Source organism: Podarcis muralis, chromosome 7 (assembly GCF_964188315.1).
Source record: "Podarcis muralis chromosome 7, rPodMur119.hap1.1, whole genome shotgun sequence".
Taxonomy (NCBI): Eukaryota; Metazoa; Chordata; class Lepidosauria; order Squamata; family Lacertidae; genus Podarcis; species Podarcis muralis.
In genome coordinates this window covers 8,616,519-8,632,391 of record NC_135661.1, presented here as the reverse complement: position 1 = coordinate 8,632,391, position 15,873 = coordinate 8,616,519, and the positions used below count along the sequence as shown (strand labels likewise).

Sequence of the window (15,873 nt, the reverse complement as noted above, 5' to 3'; positions counted from 1 at the left end):
CACATCAGGCGCTGGTAACCGAACCACCCAGATTTGCAAAATAGGAAAAAAAACAACATGCAAGTATGGAAAGGGTGCCAACCATAGAAATGCTGCTGTCTTTCCGCCAAGAGCGGCTGCTTCCCAATGAATACCAGAACTCGAGGCGCTCCGTGCCTCTCTGCCCTCGGATGTCTCTATGGTCATTGTAGGAGGCGTCCCTTTCCCTCCACTGTGGGCGGGACCCGCCGCCGCCGCCGCGTCGCGGGCGTGTGACGCGCTAGTGGCTGCGACGCTTTGCTCTGTGTGGCTCTCCCTCCCAGGCCCTGAATGCGGCCGGGCCCGGGTTGGTTTCTGCTCCCCACCTCCCGGGCCGGGCTCCCCGTGAGGCGAAGGGGCCTCATGTGAGAAAGCCGGAGACGGAAAGATGACCTCGAGGAGGTGAGCGGGGAAGAACGGCAGGCCCCGCCCCTCCGCTCTTCCTGTGGGGGAAGGGGGCTTGGCCCCTCCCCACTGCTGTTGCCATGGGGACAGGTGGGGGGGTAGCCCCAATCCCTCAGGTCCTTAGTGGGGTGGGGTGAGGTGGGGGGCGGCCTTTCCTTTGCCGCAGGACAGGCTGTACGGGGGCAGGGGGGGCGGAGAAGCAGAGGGGCTCCTTCCCTCTGCAATGAAGACAGCCCCCAGGTCAAGCCTTGCGAAGAGAGCGAGCTCGTACTCTGCCTCTCCACACCATGCATGTAAAAGCACATGCAACGCCACATTTAAAGCCCACGAGAGAGTCCCAATGAACCCTGGGGACCCTAGGTTGCCCAGGGTGCTGGGAATTGTAGCTCCCTCTGTGTGTTCGGACTTCCAGCTCCCTGGATTCCTTCTGGGGGCGGGGGGAGACATGGTGTGCTTGCTTTGAATGTGCGCTGGTTGTGGGTCGGCAGCCAGATCCTTTGGCCGAGTCTTGACTCGCTGCAGAGATTTGTGGGGACTGTGCTGGACTGTGTGCAGGGGAGGGAGGGGACTTTGGAGGCCAGGAACACCGATGTTCCCAGAACATATAAGCCAGGGGCTTTACAAGGCTTAAAAGTTCACGGGCAGCCAAGCAACCCATGTTCCAAGGTGGCTTTGGGAATCTACATCCTCTCTCGTCTTTTGCATAATTCAGTGTGATCCTATCACTTCACCTGTCTCTACTACACCATACATCAAAAGTTTCCCTCTTAGCAAACTACAATTCCCATGATTCTTTGGGGAAAGTAATGCGTTTTAAATGCGTGTTGGATGTGCTTTAAACGCGTGGTGCAGATCTGCCCTGCTTCTTCACAAAAAAGCTCCCCACTGCAAGATGTGACTATCAACTTTAAATGTCTATGGCTGTTTTTTGCTCTCTTGTTTTGGTAATGTGATTGGCTGTTTTGTTTTTGATCCTTCTTCGTGCAATGCATTACTAATTTGTGGAATTTTAAGCTTTGAATCTGTATCTTGCTGTATTGTTGTGCTGGATTTTTTCTGTGTTTTAAATATTTCCCAGAAGACCTAGAAGGTAGGGTAGAAATGTGTTAATAAAATTTCCCACTGCCAGACCACTAGCTGTAGAAGGGGATTTTAGGCAAATTAAGAACTGAAGAAGAACCCTGCAAAAGCTCACCTAGTCTAGCATCCTACTCTCATAATGGCCAACCAGATGCCTTGAACAATTTGGAATGTGTCATTGAACTGTCATAGTGCCTCTCGCTTGCCTATTATTGGAGTGTTGAAAACTCAGACTTTTGCATTGCTGGAATGTTGCCTACTGTACAAAGGTATCCTGTTCTCGCAGTGGCCAGCCTTATGTTTCTGGACAGCCTGAGTGCAACAGCATTCTGCCAGCTTGTGATTCTCAGCAACTAGTGTTCAGAGGCATGCTGCCTCCTACAGTGGAATTAGAACATAGCTATTATGACTGTAGTATGGCCGTAGACCATGTGTGGGACGCGGGTGGCGCTGTGGGTAAAAGCCTCAGCGCCTAGGGCTTGCCGATCGAAAGGTCGGCGGTTCGAATCCCCGCGGCGGGGTGCACTCCTGTTGTTCGGTCCCAGCGTCTGCCAACCTAGCAGTTCGAAAGCACCCTCGGGTGCAAGTAGATAAATAGGGACCGCTTACCAGCGGGAAGGTAAACAGCGTTTCCGTGTGCTGCGCTGGCTCGCCAGATGCAGCTTGTCACACTGGCCACGTGACCCGGAAGTGTCTGCGGACAGCGCTGGCCCCCGGCCTCTTGAGTGAGATGGGCGCACAACCCTAGAGTCTGTCAAGACTGGCCCGTACGGGCAGGGGTACCTTTATTATGACTGTTCTTGATATCCTTATTCTCTAAGAATTTGTCTATACAGTGGTACCTCCGGTTACATACGCTTCAGGTAACATACGCTTCAGGTTACACATTCCACTAACCCAGAAATAGTGCTTCAGGTTAAGAACTTTGCTTCAGGATAAGAACAGAAATCAGGCCCCTGCGGCATGGCGGCAGCAGGAGGCCTAATTAGCTAAAGTGGTGCTTCAGGTTAAGAACAGTTTCAGGTTAAGAACGGACCTCCGGAATGAATTAAGTATTTAACCCAAGGTACCACTGTACCCTTTTTAAAGCCATACAAGTTAGTAGCCATCACTACATCTTGTAATGAATTTCATAGTTTTAACTATGTGATGTGTGAAGAAGTGCCTACTTTTGACCTCATTGGACAGCCCTAAGTTCTCATGTTATGAGAGCTGGATAAACACTTTCTCCACACATTATTTTAGTGATGGCTGTGTGAAATCTCCAGGTTCAGAGGCAGTCTATCCCTGAATGCCAGTTGTTGGGGGACAACAGAGAGAGTGCTTGTGCCCTGCCTTTTCTTGTGGTCATCTTTCTGCCTACTCTGAGAAGTAGGTTGATGGACCAGGAACGGCTTTGGTCTGATCCTTCAGGGCTGCCATTAGAGGCTTATGGGCAAATGAGAACAGTGCCCAGGCATTTTGGTCGCAAGTGGTTGAAAGGCAGGTGAAAAATGTGCCTGATGTCTGGCTCGTTTCAAACACCTCCCTCTACTAAAATTTGTCAGTTTTGTATTCCATACCCTCCTGGTCACAGTTTTTGATTGGATGTTATCTCAGTTCCTTTTAAATACCAGTTCTACTCCAGCATTGCCAAACATATTCATTTTTAATTCCTGATTTTGTTTTATTGATATGATCCCTTTGTATTTCCTTATATTCCCCATATATTTGATTACATTAGCAAATAATTTCAAAAACATGCTTCCTGCAGGCCCGCCACCATTTTCTTCTTCTCTGTATTTGTAAAATGGCATAGTCCGCCTCAGACCCTAGAATCAGGGTGGTATATCAGCCTTAAATGAGTGTCTGACGTCTGAGTGCTGTTGTTCCGATCACATTTCCGGAACCACTTGGCATAACTTGTTGGCCTACGGCTGACTTGATGCACCCCCAAATCCTTCTATTTTTGGCCATTGACAAAATGCTGCTTCCCACTTTGAGCCAAATATACCTGGAGCCCCAGATAGCCTCGGGACAAAAGTTACAAATAGAGCAGCCACCTCGGCCAGTGACTGCCGGAACTCCCATTCTTCCTCTGGGTTCCATTAGATGGGTTGAGTCTGGGGCTTTTTATGGTCTCTGCTTCAGGTTTTCAAAATGGCTCCTTTAAATCCCACAGCCAAACCCCCACAAAATTCTGTGCCAGGTGCTGTTAGCTTGCATTTCGTAACCTGTGAAATGGAAAAAATGTTGCTGGTGGGCTGTGATGGTGGGTGGTAGAAGGTCAGAGGAAAAGAGGTATTGAAAAAGAATGGGCAGTGTGGGGAATGGTGAGAAGTGATTTTCAAGCTGCCCCCTGCCCCTCACAGCTCTAGCCTCCTCCCTTCCTGAAGCCAAAGACTCACTTAGTCTTGAAGGGTCATGCTCCACCTGCAGTGGAGCCCCATTTTGCATCAACTTGCCTGCTGAAGAACATTTGTCTATCAGAAGTCTTGAAGGCCATAGAGGACGATGGGGAATTTCCGAGGTGCATGTTCAGTGGTTCATATAGAGAAGCCTTTGCTAACCTGGTGCCCTCCTGTCAGCCTGTTGGGAGTTGTAGTTCAGGTTGGCAAAGACTGATGCTGAGCATTGGTAGATTGGTTGTGATGGGCAAGCTGAAGCTGATTCCTTTTTTTCATCAAGGAATGTCTGATGAGGTTTTATGAAATGTGGTTTTGACCAGTTCAGATTAATTTCCAACCAGAGTTTGTGCTACCCATGGTTTACACTTGATTTTTGAAAGCCGCCCTGAGAACGTTTCTGCCTAAAGGGTGGGATAAAAAGGTAAAGGGGACCCCTGACCATTAGGTCCAGTCGTGGCCGACTCTGAGGTTGCGGCGCTGATCTCGCTTTATTGGCCGAGGGAGCTGGCATACAGCTTCCGGGTCATGTGGCCAGCATGACTAAGCCGCTTCTGGCAAACCAGAGCAGCGCACGGAAATGCCGTTTACCTTCCTGCTGGAGCAGTACCTATTTATCTACTTGCACTTTGATGTGCTTTCGAACTGCTAGGTTGGCAGGAGCAGGGACTGAGCAACAGGAGCTCACCCCGTCGCGGGGATTCGAACCGCCAACCTTCTGATCGGCAAGTCCTAGGCTCTGTGGTTTAACCCACAGCACCACCCGCGTCCCGTAAAGGGTGGGATAGAAATGCTTTAAATAAATTAACAAACAAACAAATAATAATGATTGATTCTAAGCTATGGTTTGTGGTCCAAATGGCTTGAAAAGTTTCACTGTTCATTCCATGAAGATCCCTGGATCCTTTTTTTAATGAGGTTTTTATTATCTCCCCCAATAAAACAGTAAAATAGCAGCTACAAAAAATACAAAAAAGCCCTCTCTTAAAAGAAATTCTTAGCCCTTACCACCCACAGAAGTTCTTACCTGAAATCTTTCCTTTCTCCTCCCAGCCTCTCACCCTGGGAGGCCGTCATTTTCCTGTCTCTCACCCAGGGCCCTCCATCAGCTATTTGCCCCCCTATTAGTATACAAATTAGAACCTTAATAAAGGCCACAGACATAGGGCTCTAAAGAAAGAAGAAAATAAAGAAGGAAATGGATAAGAAGAAGAGAGGAAAGAGAAAGAAAATAAGCTTTAAAAGAAACATTTGAGAAAGATACAAAAACAAAACTTCCGATTTTACATCCGCCAGTTACATAAAAAAGAGGAGTGTTTAAATCATTCAATCCATGCTAACATCTGTCTTCTCCACTTTCTGTTATTTGCTACAAGTCACGGTGTCTCAGAATCATTCATTTCTTTTCCCCATGTAAAGTCCAAGATCCACTGTCAAGGATCCCTGGATCCTGTTCCAAATATCAGCTGCTGAGGGTGGAACATTTCAAACCATGGATTGACAGTTTAGATTAATGCTAAACCACACCTTGGCCCAAAGGACTGCAAGCCAACTTCGGGGGCTGTGGGTCAGATCCTGGTTTGGCATACACTTACAAGTCCCCCCCCCCCCGCCCAATGGTGCTGGTTCAAAAATCAGAGAAACCGTGGTTTGGTTTTAAATCTGAAGCATTTCCACTGAACTGGTGGAAGCCCAAGACAAGTGGGGTAGAAAGGAAGAGAGAAGAACTGGGGAGCACACGTAGCTTGTGTAGAGTTCCCTGTGCGATTCGATTTGCATGAATTTCTTGGTAGTATTTTTTTTTTTAAACCAGGGTTCTTACTGGCCTCCCCCACTCCCAAAGTCTAAATCTAGATTGTAAGTTCATCAGGGCAGGGACCTGGCGCTTTGTTCTGTTGCTCTAAGCCAGGCTTCCTCAACCTCGTCCCTCCAGATGTTTTTGGCCTACAAATGATCCCTAGCTTCTCAGGACCAGTGGTCAGGGATGATGGGAACTGTAGTCTCAAAACATCTGGAGGGCCGAGGTTGAGAAAGCCTGCTCTAAGCACTGCACAATGGTGGCAGTATATAAATATCTTAATTACCAATGATAATAACTCATTAGGCTTTTCAGGAATCTTGAGTTTTGGCCCCAGGGTGGGAAGCGCAGCCTAAGCCAAAATGTTGGCTCAAGTTAGCCGTATTTCTAAAAATAAGTGAGACGGCACTGACAGCATAGGCGGCAAACGCTGGGTGAAAGGTGCTGTTTGCGTGGAGGCAAGGTGCTATATTAGTCACGGGAAAGGATGGTTGTGGGTGGCTAAGACCAAGAGGATATATGGAGGGCACTTGCAAGGTATTCCCAGGCTGGGATGGCGTTGAGTCTCTGCAAAGTCTTCCAGCTTAACGCTTCAGAGGAATCCTTTGGAGCCGAACCTTCTAAAGGCAGGAGTGGATTCCCCATCAGCTTTCGCGGCTGCATTTGTGAAGCATGAGGTTGTACCTTCCCTCTTGGTTTGTCTTACTCTGTTTGAAGTCTCAGTTGGCAATGCAAATCCTTTTCATGGGACTCCTCCCACAAATGAAAGTCTTATAACTTAGAGAGAGAGAGAGAGAGAAAGAAGGGAGATTTTGCCCCGCATAGTCTTGCCATTTCCTTTACCGTATTTTTTGCTCTATAAGACTCACTTTTTCCCTCCTAAAAAGTAAGGGGGAATGTGTGTGCGTCTTATGGGGCGAATGCAGGCTGCGCAGCTCTCCCAGAAACCAGAACAGCAAGAGGGATTGCTGCTTTCGCTGCGCAGCAATCCCTCTTGCTGTTCTGGCTTCTGAGATTCAGAATATTTTTTTTCTTGTTTTCCTTCTCCAAAAACTAGGTGCGTCTTGTGGTCTGGTGCGTCTTATAGAGCGAAAAATACGGTACTTTACTCAGGCATGCAAACAGCTGCTCGCCTGTGGTGATCAGGTGCTACCTGCAGGGGAGCATCTGTAAATGGCAAGTGGGCTGGTTCTCTTTCCTTTCAGGTTATCAGCGCGCCATAGATGACGCAAAAGTAAAGGAAGGACCGTGCTGCGGTGGCAGCACAATGCTTTGCATGTAGAAGCACCTGGGTTCAGGTGGGGAAAGCTCTGGTGTGGTATGCTGGAGCACTGCTGCCAGTCATTGTAGACAATATTGAGCCAGATGGGCCACAAGCATATTCAATGTGTGAAGAATATATTTTTGTTTTAAGAGTACTAGTAGCTTATGAGGATTTGTTCGGTTTTGCTAATGACTTAGATTTCTAAAACATGGCTTTTTTGTTGCTGTGGGGGGGGGGGCTATTCTTTCTCTTTTTATTTTTATTACTTTTAACATATAAATTATAAAATGTACCACAGAACTTATCACTTATACAATCTTTTTGGACTTCCATCAGCACCTCTGATGATCTACCGTTTTAACCACTTCTTATGCATTTCTTAACTTTATATTGCCTTTACATCTCTTAACAAATCATCCTCCCCCTTATCCATTTTTACAATACTTCTAATAATACTCCTCACAAAACTTCTTGCAACCCTACAAACGTCGTCTTTCTTCACAATTACTTTTCAAATAGTCCGTAAATTTACTCCAGTCTTCCGTGAATTTCTGGTCTCGCCGGTTTCGAATCCTTCCTGTTAGTTTATCTAATTCTGCATAGTCCATTAACTTCATCCTCCATTCTTCAATCGTCGGTAACTCTTCTTGCTTCCATTTTTGGGCCAGTAATATTCTTGCTGCTGTTTCTGCATATAAAAAGAGCTTACGTTCCTTTCTATTTATATCACTCCCCACCATTCTTTCTCTTTTTAGATGGTTTCACCCAAATATTACCGGAGTGGAGGCAGAGAACCTCCTGCTGACACGAGGAGTAGATGGCAGCTTTCTGGCCCGGCCCAGCAAGAGCAACCCTGGGGACTTCACCCTTTCAGTTCGGTGAGTAAATTATCAGAGAGAGTTTTGCATGCATGAGATCCTAGGGTCAGTCCCTTTCGATCTCCATTTGACAACCTTACTAAGACCTCTTTAATCAGGTGATTGGCCTAAAGTAAGGTAAAGGTAAAGGTACCCCTGCCCGTACGGGCCAGTCTTGACAGACTCTAGGGTTGTGCGCTCATCTCACTCTATAGGCCGGGAGCCAGCGCTGTCCGCAGACACTTCCGGGTCACGTGGCCAGCGTGACAAGCTGCATCTGGCGAGCCAGCGCAGCACACGGAATGCCGTTTACCTTCCCGCTAGTAAGCGGTCCCTATTTATCTACTTGCACCCGGGGGTGCTTTCGAACTGCTAGGTTGGCAGGCGCTGGGACCGAACGACGGGAGCGCACCCCGCCGTGGGGATTCGAACCGCCGACCATGCGATCGGCAAGTCCTAGGTGCTGAGGTTTTACCCACAGCGCCACCCGCGTCCCTAAAGTATATGTATGCAAATATAGCCATAGTTTCATTGTGTACTGAACCAGCAACCCCTTTCCTCTCTCCCTTTGGAGGTTGAGAAGCCCAGTTTCTGAAGAGGGCAGCGAAGCGGGAGGAGGGAGCCTGGCCTGAGTTCAGAGGCCTTGGAGAGCCGCTGCCAATCAGATAATTTAGATAAGGGGTGGGAAACCTGCAGCCTTCCCGGTGTGGCTGGATTCCACTTCCCATCAGCATCCGACTAAACATCAGGAATGACTTTTTTCAGTAAGAACAGTTAAACAGTGGAACAGACTCCCTTGGAAAGTTGTGGACTCTCCTTCCTTGGAGATTTTAAAGCAGAGGTCAGATGGCCACCTTGTCAGGGATTCTTTAGCTGGATTCCTGCATTGCAGGGGGTCGGACTTGATGACCCTCGAGGTCCCTTTCAACTCTACAATTTTTGTTTTCATTCTATGAACATAAAGGTAAAGGGACCCCTGACCATTAGATCCTGTCATGGCCGACTCTGGGGTTGTGGCGCTCATCTTGCTTTATTGGCCGAGGGAGCCGGCGTACAGCTTCCGGGTCCTGTGGCCAGCATGACTAAGCTGCTTCTGGCGAACCAGAGCATCACATGGAAACGCCGTTTACCTTCCCGCCGGAGCAGTACTGATTTATCTACTTGCACTTTGATGTGCTTTCGAACTGCTAGGTTGGCAGGAGCTGGGACCGAGCAACGGGAGCTCACCTCGTCGCGGGGATTCGAACCGCCGACCTTCTGATCGGCAAGCCCTAGGCTCTGTGGTTTAACCCACAGCGCCACCCGCGTCCCTATGAACATACTTGAACACTAATTGCAGGATTATCATCTTTGTCATTAGTACCCAAAAAACTTGTAGAACCTTCGGAGAAGGTTAAAGACACTTGCTTTTTGCCGCTCTCGCTCACTGCAGGCAGTACATTTAAAAACAAAAGCAGAAAACACAGGCACTGAGCTCAGCTTGGTGCCCCAAGCGGCCACCTGCTCACCCACATCCAAGGCCGGCCCTGACAGGGAGAGATGGGTCTGACTTGATACAAGGCAGCTCCATGTGATCATATATGCATTCTTGTCAGTCAGCTTTCTTGCTGTCTCTACCAGGCGGAATGGAGCAGTCACCCACATCAAGATCCAGAATACAGGTGACTACTACGACCTCTATGGAGGGGAAAAGTTCGCCACCTTGGCAGAGCTGGTGCAGTATTACATGGAACATCACGGGCAGCTCAAGGAGAAGAACGGCGACGTGATTGAGCTGAAGTATCCGCTCAACTGTGCTGACCCCACGTCTGAAAGGTGAGAAAGCCGGGAGTTGTGCGAGGAGGAGGCTGGGCACCAAACAGGATGATTTCCTGGGGATAGGGCATGACGATGGTGGTGGCGTCAAGCAGTGGCGGAGGAACCCTCTCCGGCACCTGGGGCAGGGCATCCCGTACAGAGTGTGCATGTGTGGCATCCCGTACATACTGCGCACGTGCAGCATCCTGTGCGTGCGCACTCCGTACGGGATGCCGCACATGCGCAGCCGTGCCGCTTGCATGGCGACCATACAGGCTGCCGCGCAAGTAGCATCCAGTACGGAGTGCACATGTGCGGCATTCTGCATGGAGTGCGCACGCGTGGCAGCCTGTACGGTCGCTGTGAGGCAGCCCGCATGGACAGTGTGCGAGAGCGGTAGCCTGTACAGATGCCGGACGCCCTCGGCCGATCTACAGCTGGAGGGAGGCAGGGGCCATCTTGTCCCCCGTCCCTCCGAGTGGCACCCGGGGTGGCCCGTCTCCCACTTCGTACGCCGCTGGCGTCAAGGTAGCCCCGCAAGTTCTGGGTGTGGCCAGTGTTAGCATTAATGGTCTAGGTGCAAGCAGGCCTGGCTTCCCCCTGAGTCAGGCCTACTGGTGAACCAAGGGCTTTACAGGGCTAGGAGAGACCCTGTTGCTCTCTTGGGTCATCTGATCCCTCCTGAGTTTGACGCTGCAGGACCACCCTTTGGCCCCTCAGTGGTGGCTCTGCAGCGAAGCAGAATTCAGGGGGTAGCTCACCCTGCTTATGCACTGCCTTTTCACCTTGCTTTTATGTCCTTTAAAATATTTTTAGCTATACAGTAAGCCCGCAACTTACACACATTTAACTTGTGTGCATTCAGCTTTACATGCTTGGCAAACAAATACCGTATTTTTTGCTCTATAAGACTTACTTTTTCCCTCCTAAAAAGTAAGGGGAAATGTGTGTGCGTCTTATGGAGCGAATGCAGGCTGCGCAGCTATCCCAGAAGCCAGAACAGCAAAAGGGTTCGCTGCGCGGCGATCCCTCTTGTTCTGGCTTCTGAGTACAATTTCTGGGTTAGCGGAGTCTGTAACCTGATGCGTCTGTAACCTGAAGTGTCTGTAACCCGAGATACCACTGTACAGCAAAGGTGGCTGCCTGATGTCAACAGGCAGGGAGTTTCAAAGTGTAGGTGCCAACACGCTAAAAGATTGCTTTCTTACAAATGCAGAGTGAGTACCAGGGCCAGTTCTGCAGAGTGAAGTGGTGTAGTGGGCCTATGTGGAGTAAGTCCATCTGGCACATAAATGGGTCCCAAGTTGTTAATGGTTTTGTATATTAATAGCAACACATTGAACTTGGTAACAAATTGGCAACTGGTGCAGGTCTCTGGGCAGAGGTGTTACATAAGAGTGAAGTGTGCCTTCCAGTTTCAATGACCACTTTTTCAAAAGAAATGTATATTTAAAAGGCTTGTGCATCAGGTATCATAAATTTTGGCGCGTCTACTTTGACCCCTACATCACACCTGTTTGTGGAACAGTTGCTGAGCGCAGGGTTTGAAATTAGCAGGGCGCCAGGCGCATTTTGCGCCTAAAGATTCTCCATTTGCGAGCACCTCCAAAAGTCTGGGTGCCATTTTTTAGTGCCTGGCCGACGCTCAAGGATTACTGAAATGTATGTGATTTGAAGCTTCGAAGTATGTGTTAAGGATAGACAATATATTAAGGAGTTTAACAATAAAGAATAGAGTGTTTTGAAAACTGAAATATGGTACCAATATTTTTATTGTAAACACCAAATTAAGCATGCATTAACAATTTCTGCTAAAACTGTGTCACTTATGTGAATTGCATCTCCCCCCCCCCCCCCCGTGGCGACTAGACATTCTGTTTTGGCGCCCACAACCCAGGTCCTAGAAGCCATTTGGCTCCTATCTTTTCTATCCCAGTTTCTAACACTGGCTGAGTGCAGGCAACCAGTGTGTTGGCCCGATGCGACTCACCTCATTTTGCTGCCTTTCCAAAGGTGGTTTCATGGGCATCTTTCTGGAAAAGAAGCGGAGAAGCTGTTGACAGAAAAAGGGAAACATGGGAGTTTTCTTGTCCGCGAGAGCCAGAGCCACCCGGGAGACTTTGTCCTTTCCGTTCGGACGGGGGACGATAAAGGAGAGAGCAACGATGGGAAGTCCAAAGTGACGCATGTCATGATCCGGTGCCAGGTAAAGGAATGAGGATGTGGGTGAGGCAAAGAAGCTGTAGGCCTGGAGGAGGAAATTGCTGGAGCAATTTCTGGGTGTGCTTTAATGTAGGTGGAAAGTTTGCATTCTGGTTCTCTGCATCTAGGTAAAGGGACCCCTGACCATTAGGTATAGTCATGGCCGGCTCTGGGGTTGCGGCGCTCATCTTGCTTTATTGGCCAAGGGAGCCGGTGTACAGCTTCCGGGTCATGTGGCCAGCATGACTAAGCCGCTTCTGGCGAACCAGAGCAGCGCACAGAAACGCCGTTTACCTTCCCGCCGGAGAGGTACCTATTTATCTACTTGCACTTTGACGTGCTTTCTAACTGCTAGGTTGGCAGGAGCTGGACTGAGCAATGGGAGCTCACCCCGTCGCGAGGATTCAAACCGCCGACCTTCTGATTGGCAAGTCCTAGGTTCTGTGGTTTAACCCACAGCGCCACCCACGTCCCTCTCTGCACCTAATTGCAGTCAAATCTTGGTTCCTGAATGCCTCTGTTTTGGAACATTTCGGCTCCTGAACGCCAAAAACGCAGAAGTAAGCGTACCGGTTTTCGAACGTTTTTCAGAACCTGAACGTCTGACACGGCTTCCGCTTGAGTGCAAGAAGCTCTTGCAGCCAATCGGAAAGCCGTACCTCGGTTGTTGAGCATTTCGGAAGTTGAACGGTCTTCCAGAATGAATTACATTTGACAACCGAGGTGGAGGATTTTTTTTACTGTATTCCCCCCCCCCCATTTTTTATTAAAGTTTTTTTTATAATACAAGACAATAAAAAACAAGCTAATCTAAATAAAAACAGCTAAAGAAAAGAAAATGCAGAGTCCTCTCTCGAAGGTAGCTCTTCGTTCTTGTCTCACACAGAAAGGGTGGACCCTCGCAGCTCACACCTGGGAGTTTTTCGTTCTTCTCTGAGCCTCCCTCCCTGGGAGATCTTTCACCCAGTGTCCTTCACTGACCATCCATCACCTTTGTGTCTGTTTAATCCTAATAAAGACCTAGAGCAGAGGAGACCAAGGAAAACAAAAGAGAAAAAAAGAAAGAAAGAATAATGAAGATAAAGAGAAAGAGAAATCCTCCTCCTAAGACTGCATCTTTAAAGAATAAAAAATGTGCTTTTTGGTGTGTGCTGAGGCTGGGGTTTTAGTCATATGCAGATTTATGCAGCCTGAATTGATTTTCTTGATAGATGGAAAATAATTTCTAAAAGTGACTGGCCTAGAATAAATTATGCAAATACCGGGCACCCGCGTGCATAGCTAACTAGCGCCTGTCTCTTCTCCTTTCCTTCCAAGGATATGAAGTACGACGTTGGTGGAGGGGAGAGATTTGATTCCTTGACAGACCTTGTGGAGCATTACAAGAAGAACCCCATGGTGGAAACCCTGGGGACAGTCCTTCAACTGAAGCAGGTGAGAAGAAAAGCTCCCGGTGATGAGCATTTTGGAGAGGGATGGGCTCCAGTCCTCTGCAATGGCCCTGGTGTGCGCGTGTGCCTGTGTGCTCTTGTTTGCAGAGTGAGCCCTTCCGTGTGGATCCCTTCCCTCTCCAGGCTTCTGATCCTCGGCAGGGCATTGCTTGGCATGCAGAAGGTCCCAGATCCCTGGCGTTTGATGGCTGGCTCCTTTCAGAGCACAGTATCAGTTGAAACTTAGTTTTTTACATTCATAGAACATGCTCTTCTAAATGTATGTTTCCCCCTCGTTGCCCTGGTCTTGACTTTGGAGAAAGGGCTATAAATATCGCTGCTTCGGAAGTCAATTCAAGGGCCAGGTGCCACCATGCCCCTTGCTCACCATGCCCCATGCTCAAAAAACTTTGCTTACAGCCCCCAAACTGGATGAATGGGTCTTGAATCCAAACTCTTGGAAATAGGTGCATCATTTGGAGCGCATGAACATTTTCCATACAGTATGAATGGATCTTACAAGGGGGCTCTGTCCCAGGGATGGTAAAGTAAAGGTAAAGGGAGCCCTGACCATTAGGACCAGTCGTGACCGACTCTGGGGTTGCGGCGCTCATCTTACTTTATTGGCCGAGGGAGCCGGTGTACAGCTTCCAGGTCATGTGGTCAGCATGACTAAGCCATTGGAGAACCAGAGCAGCGCACGGAAACGCCATTTACCTTCCCACCAGAGTGGTACCTAATTATCTACTTGCACTTTGAGGTGCTTTTGAACTGCTAGGTTGACAGGAGCAGGGACCGAGCAACGGGAGCTCACTCTGTCGCGGGGAATCGAACCACCGATCCTTCTGATCGGCAAGTCCTAGGCTCTGTGGTTTAACCCACAGCGCCACCCGCGTCCCTCCCAGGGATACACAAAAACGTCTATGCTCACCTGCCTCTCTTTCTTCCTCCACAGCCCCTCAACACCACCCGCATCAATGCGGCAGAGATTGAGAGCCGTGTCAAAGAACTGAGCAAGCTGGCAGAGACCACCGACAAAGTTAAACAAGGCTTCTGGGAAGAATTTGAGGTAAGCGGGGTCGTCTGCCTCCATGGTCGGAGTCAGTAAGTGCTTCTGAATGCCAGTTGCTGGAAACCACAGGAGGGGAGAGGGCTGTTGTGCTTGAATCTTGCTTGAGGGTTTTCCATTGGGGCAACTGGTTGGCCACCATGGGAAGAGGATGCTAGACTAGAAGTGCCATTGGCCTGATCTAGCCATTGACTCTTCTTAAATAAAAGTGCAGTGAGTGTGGAGCTGTTTTGCGTGCATCTGTGATTTCGCATATTGATTTGAACTTTCCAGCTCGTCGCTTGGGCTGCAGCCCGTTTCTTGTGCATGTTAAGTCTCTCAATGCAACTCGGAACAATGGTTGTGAGTTGCTCTTAGAGTTTAGGCACTTCTGAGGAACGAACTTTGCCTCCCAAGGCTTTCTTTGCCTCTGGGTGAGGTTGCTGGTTTGTTGGTGGAAAGGTAGGAGCTTTCCATAGCATCGCTGCGGCACCACTAGAGGGAGCCATGGCACCGATGGATTTCTCTGGGTTCTTCTTCCTAAGGGCTCAGTGGCTATTGCCCATCTTGAGAGACCCGCTAGGCATTTCGGTTTTCTGTGACCGAAAAAGGACCTTGTTTTTAAACCTGGTTAAGGAGACAAACCAGGGGACACGGGTGGTGCTGTGGTCTAAGCCACAGAGCCTAGGGCTTGCCGATCAGAAGGATGGCGGTTCGAATCCCCACAACGGGATGAGCTCCCGTTGCTTAGTCCCTGCTCCTGCCAACCTAGCAATTCAAAAGCACGTCAAAGTGCAAGTTGATAAAATAGGAACCACTCCTGTGGGAAGGTAAACAGCGTTTCCGTGTGCTGCTTAGTCATGCTGGCCACATGACCCGGAAGCTATACGCCGGCTCCCTCAGCCAGTAAAGCGAGATGAGCGCCACAACCCCAGAGTCTTCTGTGACTGGACCTAATGGTCAGGGGTCCCTTTACCTTTAAGGAGGCAAATGAGGCCAGCTATGATGCTACCTAGGAGCCCAAATGTGTGTTTTATCCTCATTAGGGTTCAGCCCTGCCTAGAGCTGGAACCTAAGATATCCTTGGTTGGGGTGCAGGACTCCCCCACGCCTAAAAATGTGGTGAGGCTCCCAACAGAATATTAAAAACACGATAAAACATCAAACATTAAAACTTCCCTAAACAGGGCTGCCTTCAGATGTCTTCTAAAAGTCAGATAGTTGTTTATTTCCTTGACATCTGATGGGAGGGCATTCCACAGTAGCTCTCTGCATTGCTAACTACCCCAAAGGGCTGTTGGATCCAGACTTCCCTGCCACAGGAGTGGAGGACCCTGTATTCGCAGCCTGGTGCCTGGTTGGCTCTCAGGTGACCTCCTCCAACCCCAGCCAGAATCTTCCCCGGGGCCACAGCAGTTTCAAGGCCATCGGCAAAGCACTTGGCTAGCTGCCTGTGAGGGCTTGTGAGCAACAGCTCTTCCTGAAGCAAGAAAGTTATATGGCTGCTGAGACCACATAACACTGGTACTGAAAGACCTACATTGGCTCCCAGTATGTTTCCGAGCACAATTCAAAGGATTAGTGCTGACC

At 49.1% G+C, this 15,873-nt stretch overlaps 1 protein-coding gene across 2 annotated transcripts in view; it reads left to right on the top strand.

Moving 5' to 3' along the window:
* The first annotated feature begins 241 nt into the window (after window positions 1-241).
* PTPN11 (protein tyrosine phosphatase non-receptor type 11) overlaps window positions 242-15,873 on the top strand; it is a 34,080-nt gene continuing 18,448 nt past the window's right edge. Inside the window, exons 1-6 of one of the 2 annotated variants that reach the window (XM_077931165.1) lie at window positions 242-420; window positions 7,705-7,827; window positions 9,427-9,621; window positions 11,617-11,809; window positions 13,123-13,239; window positions 14,191-14,304. In XM_077931165.1, coding sequence (XP_077787291.1) covers window positions 407-420; window positions 7,705-7,827; window positions 9,427-9,621; window positions 11,617-11,809; window positions 13,123-13,239; window positions 14,191-14,304 — 756 coding nt within the window. In that variant the 5' untranslated portion in view covers window positions 242-406. The remainder of the gene's footprint in view (window positions 421-7,704; window positions 7,828-9,426; window positions 9,622-11,616; window positions 11,810-13,122; window positions 13,240-14,190; window positions 14,305-15,873) is intronic. The other variant, XM_028741340.2, reaches the window with a different exon arrangement.